Genomic DNA, 22,107 nt, shown 5'->3' on the forward strand with positions numbered 1-22,107 from the left:
ATATATATATATATCATTGCGTAATATTGTATTATTCAATAATGATTATACAATGATAATATAAATAATATAAAATTTCAAGAGAATCAAAAAAAATATAGACACACTTATAATTTTTGTAAAATATATATATATTTTACAAAATTATGTATTACCTATAATTTTTGTAAAATATATATATATTTTGTAAAATTATATAACACCTATAATTTTTGTAATATATATATATATATTTTGTAAAATATATATAAATATATATTTTGTAAAATATATATATCGTGTAATATTGTATTATTCAATAATGATTATACAACGATAATATAAGTAATATAAAATTTTAAGAATCAAAAAAAACATAGACACACCTGTAATTTTAAAGCTTAGAAAGTCGCACACCTTATGACAAAGTTAAGAAGGTCGATTTTTTTTTGAAAATTGTTTCACCATTGTCTCAATTTGACACCAAAGGAGAAATTAAAATTGAAAATGAGAAACGGAGACAGGGTTCAATTTTATATCATTCAACAGTGTTTTTAGTAGAAGACGATTGAAAAACATAACGTAATCGATCTCAGTAAGAAGTCGTTTCACTGGGACACAAGTGCATTCACATTAAACAGAAATACTTCTACGACAGTAATCAGAAATTACGACCTATAAATCGAACTGCAATTTACCGCAAATTAAAAGTGAACATTTCTATACGAATTCTTAGAAACAATCTGAAACCATCGTCCGCGTAACGCATTCCAACTTCCTCTTCTCAATCAAAATTCCTCGCAGAATTTTATTCGAAGCTGTTCTCGGCCCGCACCCATTACGCATCGAGGCTCCATCAATTTTCAACTCTCTCCGCGATTCATCGATCCTTTCCACGGCACCGACGTGAAGAAAAAGAAAAAAAAGAAAAAAGAAAAAAGGAGAAACACCGAAGAAGACGAAAAAGAGAAAATTCGCGGCACAAGGACGTATGATAATCGAGTCTGAGGGCTAAAAGAAGGCTACGAAAGACGTCTGACAGAAGGATGTTCGACGAAATCCGGTTTAAAAAAAAGAAAAAAAAAAGGAAAGAAGAGGAGGGCGATCGCTCGAACCGCCGCCTCTATGTTCCTCTAAAATGTTATTTTCAGGCCTGCCGTAATTATAGATCTTCTGCATGTTCGGCCATAGCGAAGCGAGAGGAATGTGTGCCAAATTCCTCGCGGCAGAGTCCCGCGGGGAAAAAAGGACGCGCGATCCGCGAGACAACGTTGTATAAATCTTGCCTGGGAGGAGAGAATGGCGGAGAGAAGGAGGGAACACCGCCATAGAAATCTTTTGAAATACGAACGCAGCTGGAGTTTCATCTAACAGGTTGTAGCGTTTGGATCACGTCGAAATTTATCGGATTTATCCGACGGTGTGTTAGACGCTTTATTCCTTTTCGACTCGACTCGCCGGATATTTAGAAGAGTTACGAGTCTAAACGAATGCAAACAGCCGTGTGGGACCGGTGGTCGGGTGGACCTGTGAATCCGGCTTTAGACTCGTTTTCAAACGAGTTGGCAGGCGAGAAAGCCTATCCCAATATCCCTGCCTCCTATTATATTATGCTATTAAGGTTACAGTAAATTGTTGGATTAAATGTTTTTTTTTTTTTTTTAACGATAACCGTGACACGCTCGCTGCTTGCTACGTTAAGATATGGTCGTTTTATAATTGGGAGATTTTAGGTTCTTCGATGATTCATTCGAGAGATAAGTTATGCACTGTAAATGAAGAAGAAACGAACTTCGTCTATTTATAGTTGTTGTAGGAACTTTTAGAAATTATCTGCGTGTTACGTGAAATATTTTCAAACTTCATTAACACAGTTATGAAACAGGGCTATAGTTACGATGAGCACGAAGAAACGAAATGAAAATTGTCAAATTATTATTCACAGAAATCATGAATTCAATACTTCTACTTTTGTTCAAAATAATCGTTTACGATGGATATTAATTTTTTGCTAAATATAGTATATACGTACTAAATGTCTTTCAATTAAATATCTTTTATTTCAATTTTTATGTATATTTTTAGATTCTCTTCAAAAGTCACAATCCTGTCCCAGAGTACAATATTAATGAAATTTCAAAATATTATGTCTAACATAATGTAACATTTTGGTGTAATATTTAATTGTTATATTGAGTAAAACACAATATAACATTCTTACGTTATTGAAGTCTTACATTACATATATACATACATACATACATACAAAATGTAAGTTAATATAATCTCTATAATTCTCTTTAAAAGTCACAATTCTGTCCCAGAGTACAATATTAATGAAATTTCAAAATATTATGTCTAACATAATGTAATGTAACATTTTGGTGTAATATTTAATTGTTATATTGAGTAAAACACAATATAACATTCTTACGTTATTGCAGTCTTACATTACATACATACATACATACATACATACAAAATGTAAGTCAATATAATCACAATGGTGTTCTAAAGAGTACAATGTTAATAAAATTTCAAAATGTTACCTACAAGATATATAATATTGTAATATTTTATTATTACATTGTGTAAAGTACAATGTGAAATATTATTGCATTATTACATTACGTTTTATACATACATGTTGTGTAAAACAAAATGTAAGTCACTTTAATCACATTCGTATTCCAGTACAATGTTAATGAAATTTCAAAATATTACATACAGCATATATATTTTATTATTACATTATATAAAACACAGTGTAAACTATAAGTGATATAAAGCATGATTATATTATTACATTATGTCATATAAAATACAATATAAATCAACATAATCATGTCACCTTCGTTAATATATAATTAACGAATTTCCAAAATATTACATATAATGTAATATATGAAGATATATAATATTTTATATATGTTACATAAAATATAATATAAATCAATATAATCATGTCTCCTCCATTAATGTATATAATTAACGAATTTTCAAAATATTACATATAATGTAATATATGAAGATATATAATATTTTATATATGTTACATAAAATATAATATAAATCAATATAATCATGTCTCCTCCATTAATGTATATAATTAACGAATTTTCAAAATATTACATATAATGTAATATATGAAGATATATAATATTTTATATATGTTACATAAAATATAATATAAATCAATATAATCGTGTCTTTCCAATTAATCTACAATTAATGAACTTTTAAAATATTACATATAATATAATATGATGATAAATAATATTTTATTATTACACTGTGTAAAACATAATGTAAAATATAAATTATATGAAAGATCATTACATGTTACGTATACAGTGTGATGCAATATTTTATTACTAATTATTGTCGTACAACACTCATATTCATAAAAATATTTTCACAGCAAGCGCTCGAAGAATTTATCAAACCAATCACTGTGAATGGAAACTGATAATAGTAATAAAGCGCAATGGCAATGAAGACATCGTGAAGAAATTCAAAATAAAATGGGTATGGTAAATCAGCTGAACGTTTGGAGACGTTTCCTTAATTCTTCTGGAATATTCGATCTCGAATATTCTATTTTACGTAAGTCCCGATTCTTTTTCCGAGTTCGACGGACGCGAATGTGATTCTCTAAATTGCCGCGTTTACTATTGCGCCGTAAATCTACCGCGCGATTTAGAATACTCGGCGCGATTCGTCGTGAGTATCGGGCACCGAGAGGTAGCAACGCAACTATGCAGTACAAATAAAACCAGCACGAGAATGTCGGTAAATCGTAAATTTCACGGTTGTAAATGCCATTCAAGCATCTCCCTTTTATACCTCGTCTCGTATTTTCGCATGCAGTGCACTTCCATAACTTACAAAACTCTATCGCCACGACTACTTCATCGTGATAGCTTCCTAGATCGTTTTTTCTTCGATGTATTATAACTGAATCTCTCTCTCTCTCAAATATTCACAAGATTTAACGAGAATTCAACTTCTTTGTACTTTATATTCGAAGAATTTTTTTTTGAAAATTTTGTTTCTACTTGTTAAATATCTTTGTAATAATTTTAAAGCGAAATGTATAAGCATGAATTGAAATTGGAAATAATTGCGTGACCAATTCAAAGTAACAAAATACTTTGCATCTTTTTGTTACAATAAATTAAGGTCTGGTCTGTTCTAAGATAAAATTAAAATCTGGAATACTTTATTATTTGAAGAATGGAAATATTTGACAAAAGATATTATATCAATTATCATTCCAAACGCGAAATGCACTAATTAATAATCATCGGAATCTCTATTCATCTGATGAACGATTTGAATAAAAATTATTCTAGAATACTTTGTTAAAACAATTTTATTTTTTTAAAAAAATAAAAATGACAAAGAATATTACAGCAATTATATTCCAAACAAAACTACACTAATTAATAGTCATCAAAATCTCCACTGTATTTCATTCATTCGTACATAAAAACGGAATCGAAATTGTTCCAGAGTACGTTTACTATTCTAAAAAATGCGAAAGCATTTGGCAGAAGATTTTGTGTCAATTATCGTCCAAACAAATTTACTTCGTCAGAGTCTCGATCGAGCGTTCAAGGGAAAGTTCGCACCTCATCTTTCGAAATGGTAATCGCCAGTGGAAAAACTTGCCCAGAACGTCTTTAAAGGCGTGCATTAATGTCCACGCGGCGTTTCCATAAACCTCGACAGTTCGCGCACGTGGAATCGATTGGAAAAGGGCATAAACAGGGGACCGCTGTAGATTTCTACGATCCGGACACCGATAAATATCGATCTTTCATTTGCAGATGCCGAGGCAGCGTCGTTCCTTGCCCAGATTGCCTTATGCAGACAAAAGGTACACAACCCGCCGTAGCCGGTGACAAAAAACGAAGAAAGTCGTGGTTCGATGCCGGAAGGATCACCCCTTTAAGCGGTTTAGCCATGAAACCAATTAACCTCTCGATCGATGTTATGCTACTCGGGTTTGCATATCGTTGTTCCATATTCCCGCGAAGACAATGGCGGAACGAAGAACGACACGGAGATTAAAACAAAACAACAGACGTGAACGCTGAGAAATTGCGCGAGGTTTCTGGAGTGAAATATTATGCAGGATTTTCTTTTTAGAGGTCATAGTTTTGAGCTTTAAATTATTACACGCGTGCACGCGGATATATCAAGTCCTCACAAAATGATTCTTCATAAAATAATTCTTCTATAATTCTTCATAAAACTTCAGCTTTCAATCAGTTATTTATACTACCTTGCTTGAGAATTAGTGAAATTGTGAAAAATATACAGAAGATTTTTGTTAACTACAGAGACTTTATGTCATTTTATTCTATAAAGATGATTTTATTCACAATGAATATAATCACCAAACGAATCACCACACATCATAAAAGCAAACAATCCACAAAAACGGATACTTCAAACCCACTCGAGTCCAAGTTAATCAACACATCAGCATCGGCTGAAGCAACGAAGAGAAAAATTCTTTTCATTTAAAATCCCGCAAGATATCTTTGAGAATACGAGATCTTGCACATATACAGCTTCATTAATTAACCCTTTCTCTTTCTCGGTGACTGGAAATCCGGACGATAATTAAAAAATTACGGAGGAGAAAGAAGCGCGTACTGTCTTCGTGCGCGATTCAAGAAGATATCCACAGGAATTTAGTATGAATATATCTGGAGGCCACCAGCGGCGTGTATTCCGATTCTAAATACAGCCACCTCGGGATACCCCTTGCTGGCAGGATCTAGCCAAACGTGTTCTGCGGCGAACGAGGGGAGAGAAGATTGGCCGTCAGTCAACGCGGCAATGGAAGCATTGTGACCGATCTCCTACCCGGATCCTCCTGCACGATAACCGAGACGATCCCGATTGCTTTTTCCGCTCGTTTCAATGAATCATTGTCTTCGCTCGATATCGTATCGTATAGTATTCTGTGTACGAAGTGAGGTTAGGACCACTCAGACAGACTAGAATATCTTAACCTCTTGCGACGCACGTCGAGAATTGTTCAAATTTGTTCCAAAATTGCAACATTCTCTCAGTCTTAAGTATGTTTAAATGGAAGAAAATAGGCAAAACAAATGATAAATTTATTACTCCGCAATAATTTCTATCCAGTGATATCATACCGACGAGTTCAAACGGAGAACGACGAAATTATTGTGTACTCGTTCGGACACTCGTTATGGTCCGCAATCAGTTGCCAGAGCAAGTGGAATGACGTGCCACGTCAAGGATTTTTCGTCCCAGAATTGCAATATTTCCTCAGTTTCGAGTATATTCAAGTATAAACCCGGGCAAAACAAATGATAAATCTATTACTTCTCAATAGTTTCTATCCAGTGATATCATAATCGACGAATTCGAAAAGAAAGCGACCAATTATTGTACACGGTTCGGTCATTCGTTATGGTCCGCAATCAGTTGCCAGCGCAAGTGGAATGACGTGCCACGCACGTCAAGAATTTGTCGCCCCAGAATTGCAATATTTCCTCAGTTTCGAGTATATTCAAGTATAAACCCGGGCAAAACAAATGATAAATCTATTACTTCTCAATAGTTTCTATCCAGTGATATCATAATCGACGAATTCGAAAAGAAAGCGACCAATTATTGTACACGGTTCGGTCACTCGTTATGGTCCGCAATCAGTTGCCAGCGCAAGTGGAATGACGTGCCACGCACGTCAAGAATTTCTCGCCCCAGAATTGCAATATTTCCTCAGTTTCGAGTATATTCAAGTATAAACCCGGGCAAAACAAATGATAAATCTATTACTTCTCAATAGTTTCTATCCAGTGATATCATAATCGACGAATTCGAAAAGAAAGCGACCAATTATTGTACACGGTTCGGTCACTCGTTATGGTCCGCAATCAGTTGCCAGCGCAAGCGGTTGAGAAAAGGGATGCATGCTGGACTCTTAAAATTCGATCGTGTTATCGATAAGGTTTTTAAGCTCGTTAAAACCTTCCTTTTCATCCTTTTCTCCTCACCTTTTTTTCTCAATTCTTTTCTCAACCGATACTTGGCCCCGCGATTTTAATACTTGGAACATTTTTTTTTTCAGCTTTGCCTACCGATTCCTTATTTTTTACAAAATGTTTCTACCAAAAAAAAAAACAGTATGTCCAAGATTTTCATACGTTCTTACGGTTTTACGACAATTTGTACTTTAGACGATAATATGGGTTAACGAGATATCACTTAAAAAATTAATCTTTAAAATTTTTATAGGTTAGGATATGATAACTGAGATAGTTGATAATTTCTCGGAGGATTTAACCTTATTTCGCTAATGCTTGTAACAAAATATAATCAAACATTGTGGATGAGTTGATATTAGCATGTGATATGTTGGTTAGATTAATAGAAATTGATGTTTAAAATTTTTATAGGTTAGAATATGACAGATAACTTTTCAGAAAGTTTAGTACTTTCGCTTTGATGCTTGTAATAAAACATAATCGTACTCGTGTGAATGAGTTGATACTAGCATACGAATTGTCAGTTAAATTAGTAGAAATTGATGTTTGAAATTTTTATAGATTTAGATACGATAGATAATTTTATAGGTAATTTTTTTAGGTTATGATAGATAATTTTTACGAAGATTTAACTCTTTCGCTTCGACGCATATGAAATACGATTCACCTGCATTTTCTATTCTCTACGCTTTGCAATTATTGATTATTCTATAATCAATCTTCTCAATAGTTTGTATGTATGTAAATTTTGTAAAATTCACGATATTTAAATTGTTATAATTTCGCAATAAATATGTCGTCTGAAAACTTCTTAATAATTTTACATTATAAATTTTATGTGTAACGTATTACGCGCGTCGTGAATCTCATTTTATAATTAACCGTGTAATAAAGAATTGGTAATTGCTCTTTATAAATCAAATTAAGAATTCGATATAAATATTATTGATGATTTTTTTAGTTGCGTGATACAAGCAGTAAAGAAAGGAACGTCTTCCCTTCGACAAGTACGTAAACTAGCAATTACAGATGTAATTATCCCTACACCCTTCATTAGCCAGTATATTGATATATTGCTCGACTGACACGTGGACCAACCCACCTAAGCTCGTGAATTATTAGTCAATTCCGGGTTGCATAAAATTTCAGGATTCAGGCTCTCGACCTCTCAAACGCCATTATCTTCAGAATATTGTAAATTGCGAAATTGTAAGTCGAAATCAAATTTAAATAAATAACGAGCAAATAATACTTGATGAAAATCATTGGAATTTATATGAAGCAGTATCTATTGAAGTACGAATAAAGCTTTCGCAGAATGAAATCTCTTATGCAATTTTACACATATATAAAAGTTCAAAGAAATAAAAGTTAATGAACATTCACTCACATTGTCTGCAGCATTGACGTCGCATTCTCGAAGAAGTAAAGTTTCACAGACATCCACGTGGCCGGCTGCTGCGGCCAATAAAAGAGGGCCTCTACCATTCTGTAAATGAAAAATATATTTTCAATAAATATTCTAGATAAACTTGTTTAATATTAAATTTTAATTATTAACATACACTCCGCTATTTTAATGCTAGAACTATCAAAACGGTCAAAATTACTAATTCGTAATTTTTTAAAGTAGCATGATCTATAATTTTTTTGATTCTTGTAAATATACATATGTAAAATATACATATGTAAATATGATTTTGTAAAGTAAAAATTTGTGTCCTTTATTTTATTATAAATTCTTTCCTATTCCTTGCACTCTAATTTCTTTCTGATACAATTTTTTATGCTTCAGTAGTCGACTCTGATGTTAATAAATATTACAAGGCAAATTATAATACATCTGTACTGTTTCAAAATTAGATTGGTCAACGATTAAAAAACAGAAAATAGTGGTAATATTATACATGCATATTTTTTTAAATTTATGTTAGAATTTATTTATATATGATAATTAGATCTTATGGAAGTAGATCATTTGTTTATTGAGAATTGAATAACCATTAATCGTAAATTTGAGTGATGAATTTTATGCAAATTAAAGAACCGAAATTTAAATAGAAATCTATTTTGTGTACTGGAAATTGTACTTTGAATATTTTCTATATTTTTGCATATTACATGCATTTTTATGTCTTCAAATTTATATATATAAATTTTATGTATTTATAAATTTAAAGACGGCACGAATACATAAAAATTCGCTGTCTGCTCATTACTCAAATATCAACGATTCAATTCCCACCATTCAATTCTAATCATACTGAACTTATTGTAATTATCGTAACAAAATAATTGAAAAATTAATAAAAACTGCAGTTGGTCAGATTCTGAGAGCCTCGTTTAAAAAAGTCAGAAGTCAATGAACCGAATGAGTTCAGAAAAAAATCAGAAAATCAAAATTAAAAATAATCCGAGCTCTCAGAAACCACCTCGAGAGAATGAACAGGCATTCGCCTGAAGGGAAAGTGCGAACTTCATCGGCGAGTTAAATTTCCCAAAGCATTCTTCGTCGGTCGTGATTCACGAGGGGATCAATTAGCAACGTAATTAATAGGTACCCGCATTTCAGTTTGTAACACACGCATTTCTCGTGTCGAATTAGCTCCTAGCGATGAGACAGGACGCAGGCTTAATTAGTCGAACGGGGGCTCAAGCAACACGATCCGATGCATCTTCGCAATTAACATAGACAGGTCCCTTCATTTTTTTATTTTCTGTAACATTAAGTTTCTTTCAAAAAAAAAAAAAAAAAAAATAAGAACATTGTCATCGATATCTCATCTTCATTTCACCGATAAGAATAAAAATACCATCTTTTAGCTCAAATCTATTATTTTATCACTTTTCGTACTGCTGCAATGAGAAGTTGATATTTTTCAATACAACTTCTGTTACTTTATAGTGATTATGATAATTTATATTTATATCACAATACTATAAATAAATAATAACTCCGTAATTAATTTTAGTTGTTTATATAAAAATATNAATTAATAGCTATTTTTAAATATTCTATTGTTTATATTAAATACACATCTCGACGGAACATAGATGTCGTTGATCTAAATTCTCCGAAGTAGAGGTCGCTACAACTTTAGGCATTCTCTCAATTAATCTATTTAAATATTTAAATTTCTGATGGTGTTGCAAAATGTGTTTATCATGTGACATACATTTGCAAGGATATTTCTGAGCATCATTTCAAGTCAAGTGGCTCAAGATCAGAGGATTGAGAAGGCTTGAATTCACTCATTTTATTAAAATTTTTCCATCTTCTTTTTCTTTCAGATATCCCCGCTCACGACTCGTGAGAATACTTGGGATCATTGTCCTGTTGCACAATTCAAGTTCAAAAGCAAAAGTACTTTGCACCAATTCCAAGTTGATGCAGTTGGTGTTAGACCTACGTAGACCTCTTCTTGACACAGAAACGGTGTAATACATGGAAAGGTATAAAAGCTAGATCGAGATTGCAGTTTTAATCTCTGTTAGATACTAAATACCGTTTAATGCTGGACTTAAATACCAAGCACATTAGTACTACTATCCGCCTCTTCCCGTCCGATGTTAAAGACATAGGTTACGCAAATTTAACAAATGAGATTGTACATCATTTTGACACACGGCGAGTAACCTATGTTCGGATTTCCTGTAAGGTGTTGTGGCTCGTTGCCTCGGGTAATAGAGCGCGCTAGCACCGCGTGTTAATGAAGAAGTATATCTTATCCGCGCAACCCTAGATGCAGGAAGCGTAATATATCAAATAGTAAATAATTGCGGATATGAATCAACTGTGGCGGACGTGCGGCCAACATAAATTTCATTTTCAGCCAACATTGTGATGCCATGAAATCGCCCGATTCGTTCGTTTTCACTAAGAATCACTTCGGCATTCGTAACGTTCGTTGTCAAATGTCAGATGGAACGCAACACCTTCATGTTCGAATTTTATTATGTATAAATTTATTTTGTTATATATAAATTAAATTTATTTTAAAAAACACTAGATATTAATCAATACGACAAGCATTTAATTTCTAAATATATGTTTCTTTTATTTTACAAAAAAGAATAATATATATATATATTTAGATCATTTACACGCTCGAGATAATTAAAATTATTAAAATTAATTAATTAACCCTGATACAAATTAAATTTTACTTATTTGTTTTTTTTTTTAATTCATTTTCATTACTTTAAACTATAAATAATTTTATTGATTTTTATTATTAATTGTAATTGATGTAATTATTACTAAAATATATCTTTATTATAAAGTACTAAATTATATAAATTTTAAATTATAAATAAATAAATTTATATTTTAAATAGAGTTTTTGTAAACAAATATATATGCAATTTTTGTAAAAGAATATATATGTAATATGTAATATTGTTCGCGTTATTTTTGTTTTTCTCGGAAATGAGACACGAGAAATGTGTGACAATATTTTACGAAATTGTTTGCAATTTTCTAAGTTTTCTAAGTTCTTTAGAATTATGAAAGATCAGGAACGAGAGAAATAGGTAGAGTATTTACAATAAAATTGTACATTACATTTACATTTCAAATTGCACATTAAAACCTTGTAAAATATAACATAATATAATTTTGTCAAAAAAAAAATACTATTTCACCCTTCATGTTTAATCTAAATATTAATATAATCGATCAATGCGTATCTATAATTTCAATTATTCGCTAACCAGACCGATCGAAAACTTGAAGAATCCAAGAAAAAACAACTAGGTTCAACTTGAATATAATCTGTCTATAGTTTCTTAGACCACTGTACATTGAAAACTTGATGAATTCATAAATGAATATATTTAATTATAAATATAAATATAATTGCAATTATAAACATAATTCAGAAATCCAAATATAATTTTATAAAGAAGAAAGACTATTTCGCTCCAGGTTCATTTTCTAGGATCATACGAGCCATTTATTTATTATTTTATTTTATTAAAGTGACTCAAGTCCATTTTATAGCCATCAGAAACGTATTACTTTCTGAACAACTTTTTAAGTTTACCATACTTATTGGATTGGTAAATTTACGCCTTTAGAAACACAAAAATATTACACCACCATGTTATCAGTTATTTTTAAATTTATCAAAACGCAAACCTTTGAAACATCTTTGATTCAAGGATAAATGGACTTGGGCCACTTTCGAAATAAACGGCTCATATAATCGATCGGAGTATCTACAATTTCAATTATTCGGCCTGTCGCGTAATAAAGTACTTTAGCTCGGAGTTGGCCGCTGGCTGAATGTATAAAAACCGCACGACAATTAATTTCATCGGCGCAATTAAGGAGGGAGTAATTGTAATGGATGCATGGATAATCGGGCGAATGTTGCCCGGCGGGCTTTCAGCCAATCTTTTGACAAATGCACACCGAACACGTTTAACAGCATTCCCACTGACGGCCACTGTCACAACCCAGATGCAAATACATAACGCAATTAATACACTATACTCTCCTGTGCGTGCACTTCTAATGAGAGCCTTGCCTCCATCAATCTACGACTTTGCGTGCTGTAATTAAAAAGTGAGGCGAAACAGTCGTCCAAACTCACTTCTCACTTTTTCTTTTTCTCTTTTCCTCCTTCTTCCTCTCGCTGGAGGAACTTGTTGAATTTCTTCTTCATAGATTACGTACAAGCTTCTCAGGAAAGATATTTCTCGAAAACGAAAAGCATCGTACAGAGAAAAACATTTTACTCTATTCTAGTTTCTGTTTGTTATTCTTTATAACTTCTATATAATATTCTTTATAATAGTTTCTGCTTGTTATTCTTTATAACTTCATTTTCTGTCAATTATTCGTCTCTGTCGTGACTAGAATTAGATAAATTCAAGTGTACTCGATGAATCTTCAAACACGATTTTCTCGAGAGTGACGCCTCAAGTCAGAAGATTTTATTTCGTGTTTCTTCCTTTTCAAGATCGTCGAACCATTAATATAACAATGATTAACTGATTAATTATTACTATTTAGTAACTTTGATTGACAGAGAAATGACTGCCCAATTCTGGCCTCTATTATCCAAACAACGTTCCACTGTATTCTTTTATTCGCGATAATGCAATAAAGAACGAGAATATCTACGACAGGATCTCGTCGACGGTAAAGGACGTAACAAGAGAAAAAAAAAAAAAAAAAGAAAAAGAAGAAGACTCACTTCGTCCGGCAATGGTTTAATATCTTCGTCAAGGAGTCGCGCAACTCGCGCTACGTCGCCACGTGCGGCCGCCTCGCGTAACTTTTCTGCCATTCCAGCCACGCATCTGCAAAAGAAAAGGAAATGGACGGTCATTAGAGGAATTCGCCTCGAACTGGCTACTTTTCATGCAACCCGTGCAGATTATTACGTCAGATATGCCGGTGCTGCGAGTTTCTTTCGGAACGGAGGATCATCGAATCGGAGATTCGATCGGTTTTTCTATGATCCGTCGACTCGATTTCCTTTTCCCTATCGAGAGTTAACGATAGCGACGACACGGTGGAAAGAAAACGAGAGATTGAACGCTCCAACCCCCCTCGCGCTGGCAACCGGCAACCGCGGACCATAACGAGCGATCGAACCGTATATACAATAATTTTTCAGTTTAATTTCACAAAATGCACTGAAAAAAATACACCGTCACGCGCGTCGAAGTACTGAAAAAAGTGGGACATTTAAAACACACAATCCGAATTTAATTTTATTACATGTTTAATATTTATTTTAATATTATAATTATATACATTCAATATTTATTGTATTTATCATCTACATGTTTCATATATTTATTCATGTCATATACTAATTTTACGTTAATTAATATATTATTATTATTAAATAATATACTAATTTTACTAATATAATAATATACTAATATACTAATTTTACGTTAATTAATATATTATTATTATTATTATATATATTAATTATTATTATATTGTTATATATACCATTATATAACAATATAATAATATAAAATATATGTTAATTTTATGTTAATAAAATACACTAGTTTTATACTAATTATTATCGTTATATATATATTTTTTATTATTATCATTATATATCATTATATCTTTATTATTATCATTATATATATTTTATACTAATTATTATCATTATATATATGCTAATTTTATATTGTACGTGCATATTTTGTAATTTTATATGTATGTGCACATTATCATACATATTTCATACATGTGTGTATTATCAGGCTGGTCTCATATCTGATATGAAACATATAATCATGATAATCGCGCTAATAAAATTTCAATATGAATATAATGCATACAATATGGACATGAAGTTTTCGCGAGCCACTGTAAACACCGTCAACATAATAAAGCGGTCTGTTAATTGTCGAATCGGCGTCTAAAGTCAATTATCACTACATTACATTCATAAAATCCACGAGTGCTTTTTCAGCAACCTCTTCCTCGCGAGGTTTTATCACCGTGCACGACTCGAAGCTTGTAACAGATAAACCTGGGAATACAAGTTTCCGCCGGATGTCAACCGGTTAAGGGCATTACGCACATGGTACGTATGTACGACAGAGGAAAGTAAACAGAACCAACAGGTAAATTTCTGCGAATTCAAAACTCACTTCGTTCACGAATGCAAAAATCCCCGGCACATTCTTTGCAATAATTAAACTATAGGAAATTGAATGTCTGAGATCTCGGAACGTAATGTTATAGAATTGCTTGCGAGATCAATTTATACGTATGTTTCAGAAGGTAATAACTCGCGATGAAACATTCCACAGTGAAGCAATTAATATTATCTATATATTGTAAAAGAACTTATATGCTGTTTGCAATTTAATAAAATAATTTAAAAAATTCGAAGAATAAAGAATAAAATTTTTAAATAACCGAAATCATCATTTCATTTCTCTAAATAATTAAAATAACAATTAATATTAATATATAATGTGTGTATATTGAACTCATTTTTTTAACAAATAAAGTACAATTCAAACAAATGAATAAGTGAATGCTACAGCTATAATGCACAATGATGAACAAAAGAAAATTTAAGAGATAGAAAAATATACTACATTTCTCATTTGCATTTCTAGAATTATATGTAACAAGAACAGTGAATAAATATAAAATATACTTCAAAATAGACCATTGTCACTAATATGGTAAACAATATGATGTTTAATAGATTATTAACACTCACAGTGTCTCAACTGTAAACTAAAGTAGAATATTTCTTTTATTTGGATCTGTTAGTATAGCAATGCGTTTCACAATAAGTAAGAAAATACAAAATTCCATTTAAAAAAATTAATTTCAATATTAAATCTACTACTTTTCACAAGGAAAAATTATCCACATCGTATAATGTCCTGTTTGATAACTAAAATTTTTTTTTAATACTTTTAACTCCTTATGAGTTTAGTTCCTTAATACCTTAGTTCCTTAGTTCCTATATTCCACCATTTCTAGAATTATATGTAACAAGAACAGTGAATAAATATAAAATATACTTCAAAATAGACCATTGTCACTAATATGGTAAACAATATGATGTTTAATAGATTATTAACACTCACAGTGTCTCAACTGTAAACTAAAGTAGAATATTTCTTTTATTTGGATCTGTTAGTATAGCAATGCGTTTCACAATAAGTAAGAAAATACAAAATTCCATTTAAAAAAATTAATTTCAATATTAAATCTACTACTTTTCACAAGGAAAAATTATCCACATCGTATAATGTCCTCTTTGATAACTAAAATTTTTTTTTAATACTTTTAACTCCTTATGAGTTTAGCTCCTTAATACCTTTAGTTCCTTAGTTCCTTAATATTCCACCGCTGTAAATATAGTTCAGATAAAACCAACACCCGGCGTAATGAATAACAGGAATCATGCATTAATTATTAGAAACACGATTTTTGCGACACAGTTCAGTATAGATGAGATACACGCCTCTAGTCAAATTAATATAAACACATAGAATGGCATTTATAATCAGATCAGGTCAGATCTTCGTTAGAAGGGTGGAAAGGGCGTGACAACGAAGAAAAAGACGCGTATCCTCTATAAAGGGAACAATGATATAGACGACCATTGTTTTCGGAGACAATGGATAAGATAGGTTTGTGAGCCGAGGGTAAAAATACTTGGTGAATGATCCCTATGTTTCTGAGTCACTCCTTGCAACGATACTAAATGACTCGTCGACGTATTCTGAATTTTTTCTTTTCTTTTTGAGCTAACTATGCAAATCCAAATCCAGAATAATCAGTCAGTCCGAGTTTCGAATATTTAAAACAGAAAAAGAAAGGTTTTGGATACTTTATGAAGCTTTAATTCTTTAGATAAAATTAGACTGATTCTAAAATATTGACAGTGTTTCTTACATTATTTTGAAAGAATATATAAATAAATCGAGAAGACAATTTTAAGAAAATCTACATACAAAGTAAATGAAACTTATTCTGATTATAATTATAATACTTTACATATTTTATATATATATATTTTTTTTATATACTTCAATACATCCATAGCAATTATATAATAGATTCTATTTATATTTTTCAATAAATAAATATAAGAAGCATCATCAATTTTTGAGAATCAAGTCAATACCAATAAATCTATAAAACAAATCCTTGTCTTCAAATCTTTGTCTTTCTTTAAACAATTGAAATTTGAAAGATGTACATATGCATGGACATATATTTTGCAATTGTCTGTACTGTATAGAGATCACAGAAGAAAAACATCATAAATTTATTTCTGATTTCAATATTACTTGCTAACTAGAAAGAAATGTTTCAATATAAAATAACTGAAGAAGAGAATAATCAATAATTATATAACCTTTTGTAAGTAAATGATAGGTGCTCGATATTTTGTTGGAAACAAATAACATTATTACATTAAATATTATACGTAATATATAGTGTTGTTACAATTTATTTAACATTAATCTACGTAAATAACTAATATTATTGTAATGCTTTTTAAATGCCCTAGAAGATGATATAACATACTTATTATGAAACATAATTTAATCCCAAAATAAAATGTAACGACACATAAAATTCTAATATAGACTCGATTTGCAATTTCTCCACTATGAAAACAAAACATTGGAAAGAGAAAATTATTCATATTTTTCACCTGTGATCTTCATGTGATAGAGCTTCGTGCAATACTTCGTTAACGCTGTCTCATTAAAATAAGAACAAAGACGAGCGCATAAAATTAAACGACTAGTTGATGCATTAAGTGAACGCATTCTCAGCGCAAGCATGTAGTTTCCTCCTCTTTTTTGTTCAATGTGAACGTGTAACGTCAAGCTGGGCGGTATTTATTAAGACCTCCGCTCCAGACTTAAGACTAGACGTCCTTTGAAGAAACTAGAAGAAAGAAACGAAAGAGGAAAAATAGGATATTAAGCAAACTGATTGATAGAACAGATTACGCGTTTTTCTCGACTCTCATTTTCTTGTTATCGAACGAACCATCTCGTAAAATATTAGAAAATTATAGAATATTCGGGTTTTCGATTAACGATAAGCAAACGTCATCGTTCTATCAGGAAGTGGCGAATAGCATTGAAAGCGGCGCAAGGACGTTTATTTGATATTCCTCTCACGTAGTTCGAATCTGGAACACGGTTATACATTCTCCAATTCATTAACGAACGTAAACGATCTTCGTGAAATTAATGATACGGATGAAAGTCTACTCCAAAACTTTAATTACTTTTATGAAACTTGGTGGCGATAACTTTGGATAAACAAAGAAATAAATAACCTGCTAAAAGAAAAAGCTAATATTACGAATGAAAACAGAAGGAAAATGGGACAGTGGAAGAGCTTGAAGATGATGATTAGAAAATCTCTTGAAGTCTTGGAGATGATGCTCGTCATCTAGATATTTTAAAAAACTTCCGAGACATAAAATCTAAAAAAAAAAGTTTAAAAAATCTCAGAGATGCCAAATATTTTGAGAATATCTTGAAAACTGAGCACCTCAGAGATCCGAAAGACTCTTAACATTTCAGAAACCCGAGAAGATTTGGAGATTAAACTCTTAGAGATTCTTCAAATCTTGAATATGCCGTAAAGATAACCGAAATTCTAAAAATCACGTGAAAAGTATAAAGATTCTAGTCCTGGGAAACCTCGAGATTCTAGAGATGTCAGAGATTTCTGAAAGATCATGAAGTTCGTGAAGACATTGAGACTTTAGTGTCGTTCAAGGTAAATCTAAAATCTAACCCTAGAATCCGAACAATCGCGGTCCCATGACCTAAAGGTAACACAATTCCACTTTCACAGCCCTCGAAGTCGAAGAGATGGAAGTTTCATGACCTAAGGTTACTCTACAGTCTACACCATACTCAAATCTACGAAATTAAGGAAATCGACTTTCTTCAACTTATATTCTAAAAAAGGCAAACCAATTTCTTATAACATACTGTAACATATAATGTTGTACATAATATAATTTTTAATAATTTAATATAAAATATTTAAATATATAAATTTTATAATTTAATAAATATAAAATATCTGAATATATAAATTTTATAATTTAATAAATATAAAATATNCTGAATATATAAATTTTATAATTTAATATATATAAAATATAAAATTTATATATTTAGATATTTATAATTTAATAAAATATAAAATTTATATATTTAGATATTTATAATTTAATAAAATATAAAATTTATACATTTAGATATTTATAATTTAATAAATATAAAATATAAAATTTATACATTTAGATATTTATAATTTAATAAATATAAAATATAAAATTTATATATTTAGATATTTATAATTTAATAAATATTAATAAATATAAATTATAATAAATATATAATATAATATAAATATAAATATATAATATCAACATCTTTATTAATTATAATAAATATATAATATAATTTAATAAATATAAAATATCAACATCTTTAACAATGATTGGAAATTAAATAAACATATTTATTATGAAGACTATAGCACTCCTTACAACAGCTGCTCTTTTGATAAAAATTTTCCAAGTTGTACTTATATTATTCCTTGTTATTTCGTTGTACTTATATTATTCCTTGTTATTAAAATTATTCGAGTTTTCTATTTAGAAGTATATTCCTCGATTTTCCAAGTCAAAATATAAAATGATTATTTCACATTAGTATAAATACTTTCTTCTATAGAATTCCATTTATTTGAACGAAATTTTAATCAACATTTCATTACAGTAGAACTCCACTTATATGAACTTGTCTATTAATGACTTTTTCACTCGTATAATAAGAATGCGAGTTCAAATACTTCATTTATTCCAACATGGAAAACAAGGGCGTTCGGATAATAGAAATTCACTTTTTCTTTATCCCATTTTTATTTGTTTACGTAATAAAAAGATGGCAAATAAAGATAACAGAAATTGATCAATTATAAATTCGCATGTCTGAAGCTCGGTATTAACTAGTTTATATAAACCAGGTGCCAATATGTGAGGTTTTATTATTAGTAAATTCATTCAACCAACAAAAATTTATTTAATCAGATATTGACTAAAATTTGATTCGAATATCAAAATAGATTACATATTAACAACGTTTTACCATAAATAAACTCTTGCTAATTGAATCCACTTATTTCAACCTGAACTTCTATTACATAAAAAAACGTCACTATTACAGGGAAAAATCAGTGGATTTCTATTTTACAAATTTTAATTATATAAACTATTTGCCTATTGACAAATTCACTTTTATCTTTATCTTTATTAGCTGTATTATACATTAGAAGCTAGTTGTTGTTATGTATTAACTACGTATTAAATATATCTACTGGATGTTTTGTTTTCAATCTTCTACTGTATTATAATAATTTTTTATTAAGCTGTTTGAGTAGAAGTTCATTCTCTTCTTCCATTCTGTACTAAGAAGGCACAACTCCTCTCACTGACAAAATACTTAAAAAACTTTCAGATATCGTCATTTCAGGTGTATTTTATTATTATTAAAATGTTATTATTAAAAGTTCATACAAATGGAGTTCTACTGTACTATTTTTTAGGATTTTGATACTCTTACATATAGATTATGAATGTTTATGCAATTTTTAGAATGATAATCAGAAAAATATGATGTGATCAAAAAACTATTTTATTCATTAATTTTTTTCAAGAAATTAAAATTTTTTGTTTCTTTATTAATTAGTACAGAAAACAATACTCTGCATGGATCAAACATGATTCAGCATAGCAGTTCGAGGTTCAAACATTATAAGGGGTATTAAACTCTGAACATTCTACATAGTACCTAATACACAGTACCTAAAGCTTCTTGCGTCATGGTAAATTATTTCACAATTCATGCCATAATCTATTAAATTCTCAATATCGTTCATTGTAAATTGAAACGAAACATCTTGCATACACATATACTATATATAGTAACGAGCAAATGCATCGATATAATATGAAATTTTCAAGAAACGACATTGATTAATGATCGCGCGGTTTCTCTCAGTGACTCGACTTATAAGTGGATATCTACCAGTCAAAGAAAATCTGCTAACCGAACATACAACTGCGTTCTAAAATTGTATAAAATTAATATTCAAGTCTTTAGATTGTCACGCATTCACCAAATAATTAAATTTCCTGCACGCAATTTATACGAAACATCATAAACTGAGATGTTAACAATCACATCTCGTTAAACGAAATTTGAGAAATCAGGTTCTATCAGATACAACAACGAAACGAACGTTTCTTTCTTATTTTTTTCTTTTCTTTTTTTCTTCTGATTACTTTCGATTAAAACTTTTTATACAAAAAGTTCAAGATAATATATAGTACTACGTTGATTATATTTCCATCGTAAAATTAAATTTAAATATTAAATTAATATTAACACACTGATTGGGTCATTTATCAAAATGTAAGAATCATGTGTATCAATAGGTAATGATTAAATTAAATTCAATCAGATTGTCGAACAAATGGACAATTCATATAACAATTCAATTTCTTTTTCTTTCTTCTTTGATTAAATATCTCTAATGACTTACGAAGATACTTGAAAAGTTACTGTAGAGAACTTCTATATATATGTTTCATATGTTCTGAATCTTTTTAGCACGTGTAATAAGTAAAACAAAATATATAAGATAAACATATGCATAGCATAAAATCAATATAAAGCAATAAATGCATTAATATTAATATTATCTATAGATTATCTATAGATAATTGGTTATTTAAATACTCTTTGGATTTTTAAATAACATGGATCTATTTATATATTATATTTATATATATATATTTACATTAAATATTTTCTAGTTCCTATATATATTATTTCTTTTCATTGTAATCCTAATAAAATTTTAATATATATATATATATATATATATATATTGAATATATATTATATATATTATATTGTGTTTCATACAACACATAAATAAAACAAGAGATATCATCATAAGTGTTCAAATATTTTTGCAAGACGCAAAAATATCATATTTCTTGTGATTTGATTATTGTTTAATTTGTATTTTGTTATAAATAAAAAGGAATGAATATGACCATACCAAAAAATAATATAATGTATAATAAAAACAATAATATATAACATATGTACAACAAAAGTAATAATCACATAAAACAGTTTAAGAGAAATTTTATTCACCGCGAAACCGCTGGTTGAAAGTTTAATTTCTCTTTCGATCGGGTATAAATCAAGCAACCTGTGCAATGGACAGGCCCAGTTTATTCTCCCGATCCAGCGGCGATTTAATTATCACATATCCATCCTTCGTCATCATGATCAATAAAGGGGGAACGTCTTTCATCAAACCAATCAACATATTCAACAACATAGCTTAATAACTTGAGAATAAAAAAGATAAGATGTATAATATATGGTACAAGCTTTCAAGGTCGATGTCAGCTTTACCAAAATACGATCGAAAAGTAATAATTCATCATTTCAAGAATAACTTACTAAATTCCCAATGACACCAACTTTCGTGAATATTTAATTACTATTCTTG

The 22,107-nt window shown here is 30.1% G+C and overlaps 1 protein-coding gene across 1 annotated transcript in view; it reads right to left on the reverse strand.

The window, feature by feature from the left end:
* The window catches only part of LOC122532573 (myotrophin-like), a gene marked incomplete at its 3' end in the record, with an annotated part of 120,701 nt that overhangs the window by 95,713 nt on the left and 2,881 nt on the right, over positions 1-22,107 (reverse strand). Inside the window, exons 2-3 of the mRNA XM_043661434.1 lie at positions 13,217-13,322; positions 8,404-8,502 (exon numbers count right to left, since the gene is read on the reverse strand). Coding sequence (XP_043517369.1) covers positions 8,404-8,502; positions 13,217-13,322 — 205 coding nt within the window. The remainder of the gene's footprint in view (positions 1-8,403; positions 8,503-13,216; positions 13,323-22,107) is intronic.

This window comes from Frieseomelitta varia, unplaced genomic scaffold (assembly GCF_011392965.1).
Source record: "Frieseomelitta varia isolate USP_RPSP 00005682 unplaced genomic scaffold, Fvar_1.2 scaffold_459, whole genome shotgun sequence".
Taxonomy (NCBI): domain Eukaryota; kingdom Metazoa; phylum Arthropoda; class Insecta; order Hymenoptera; family Apidae; genus Frieseomelitta; species Frieseomelitta varia.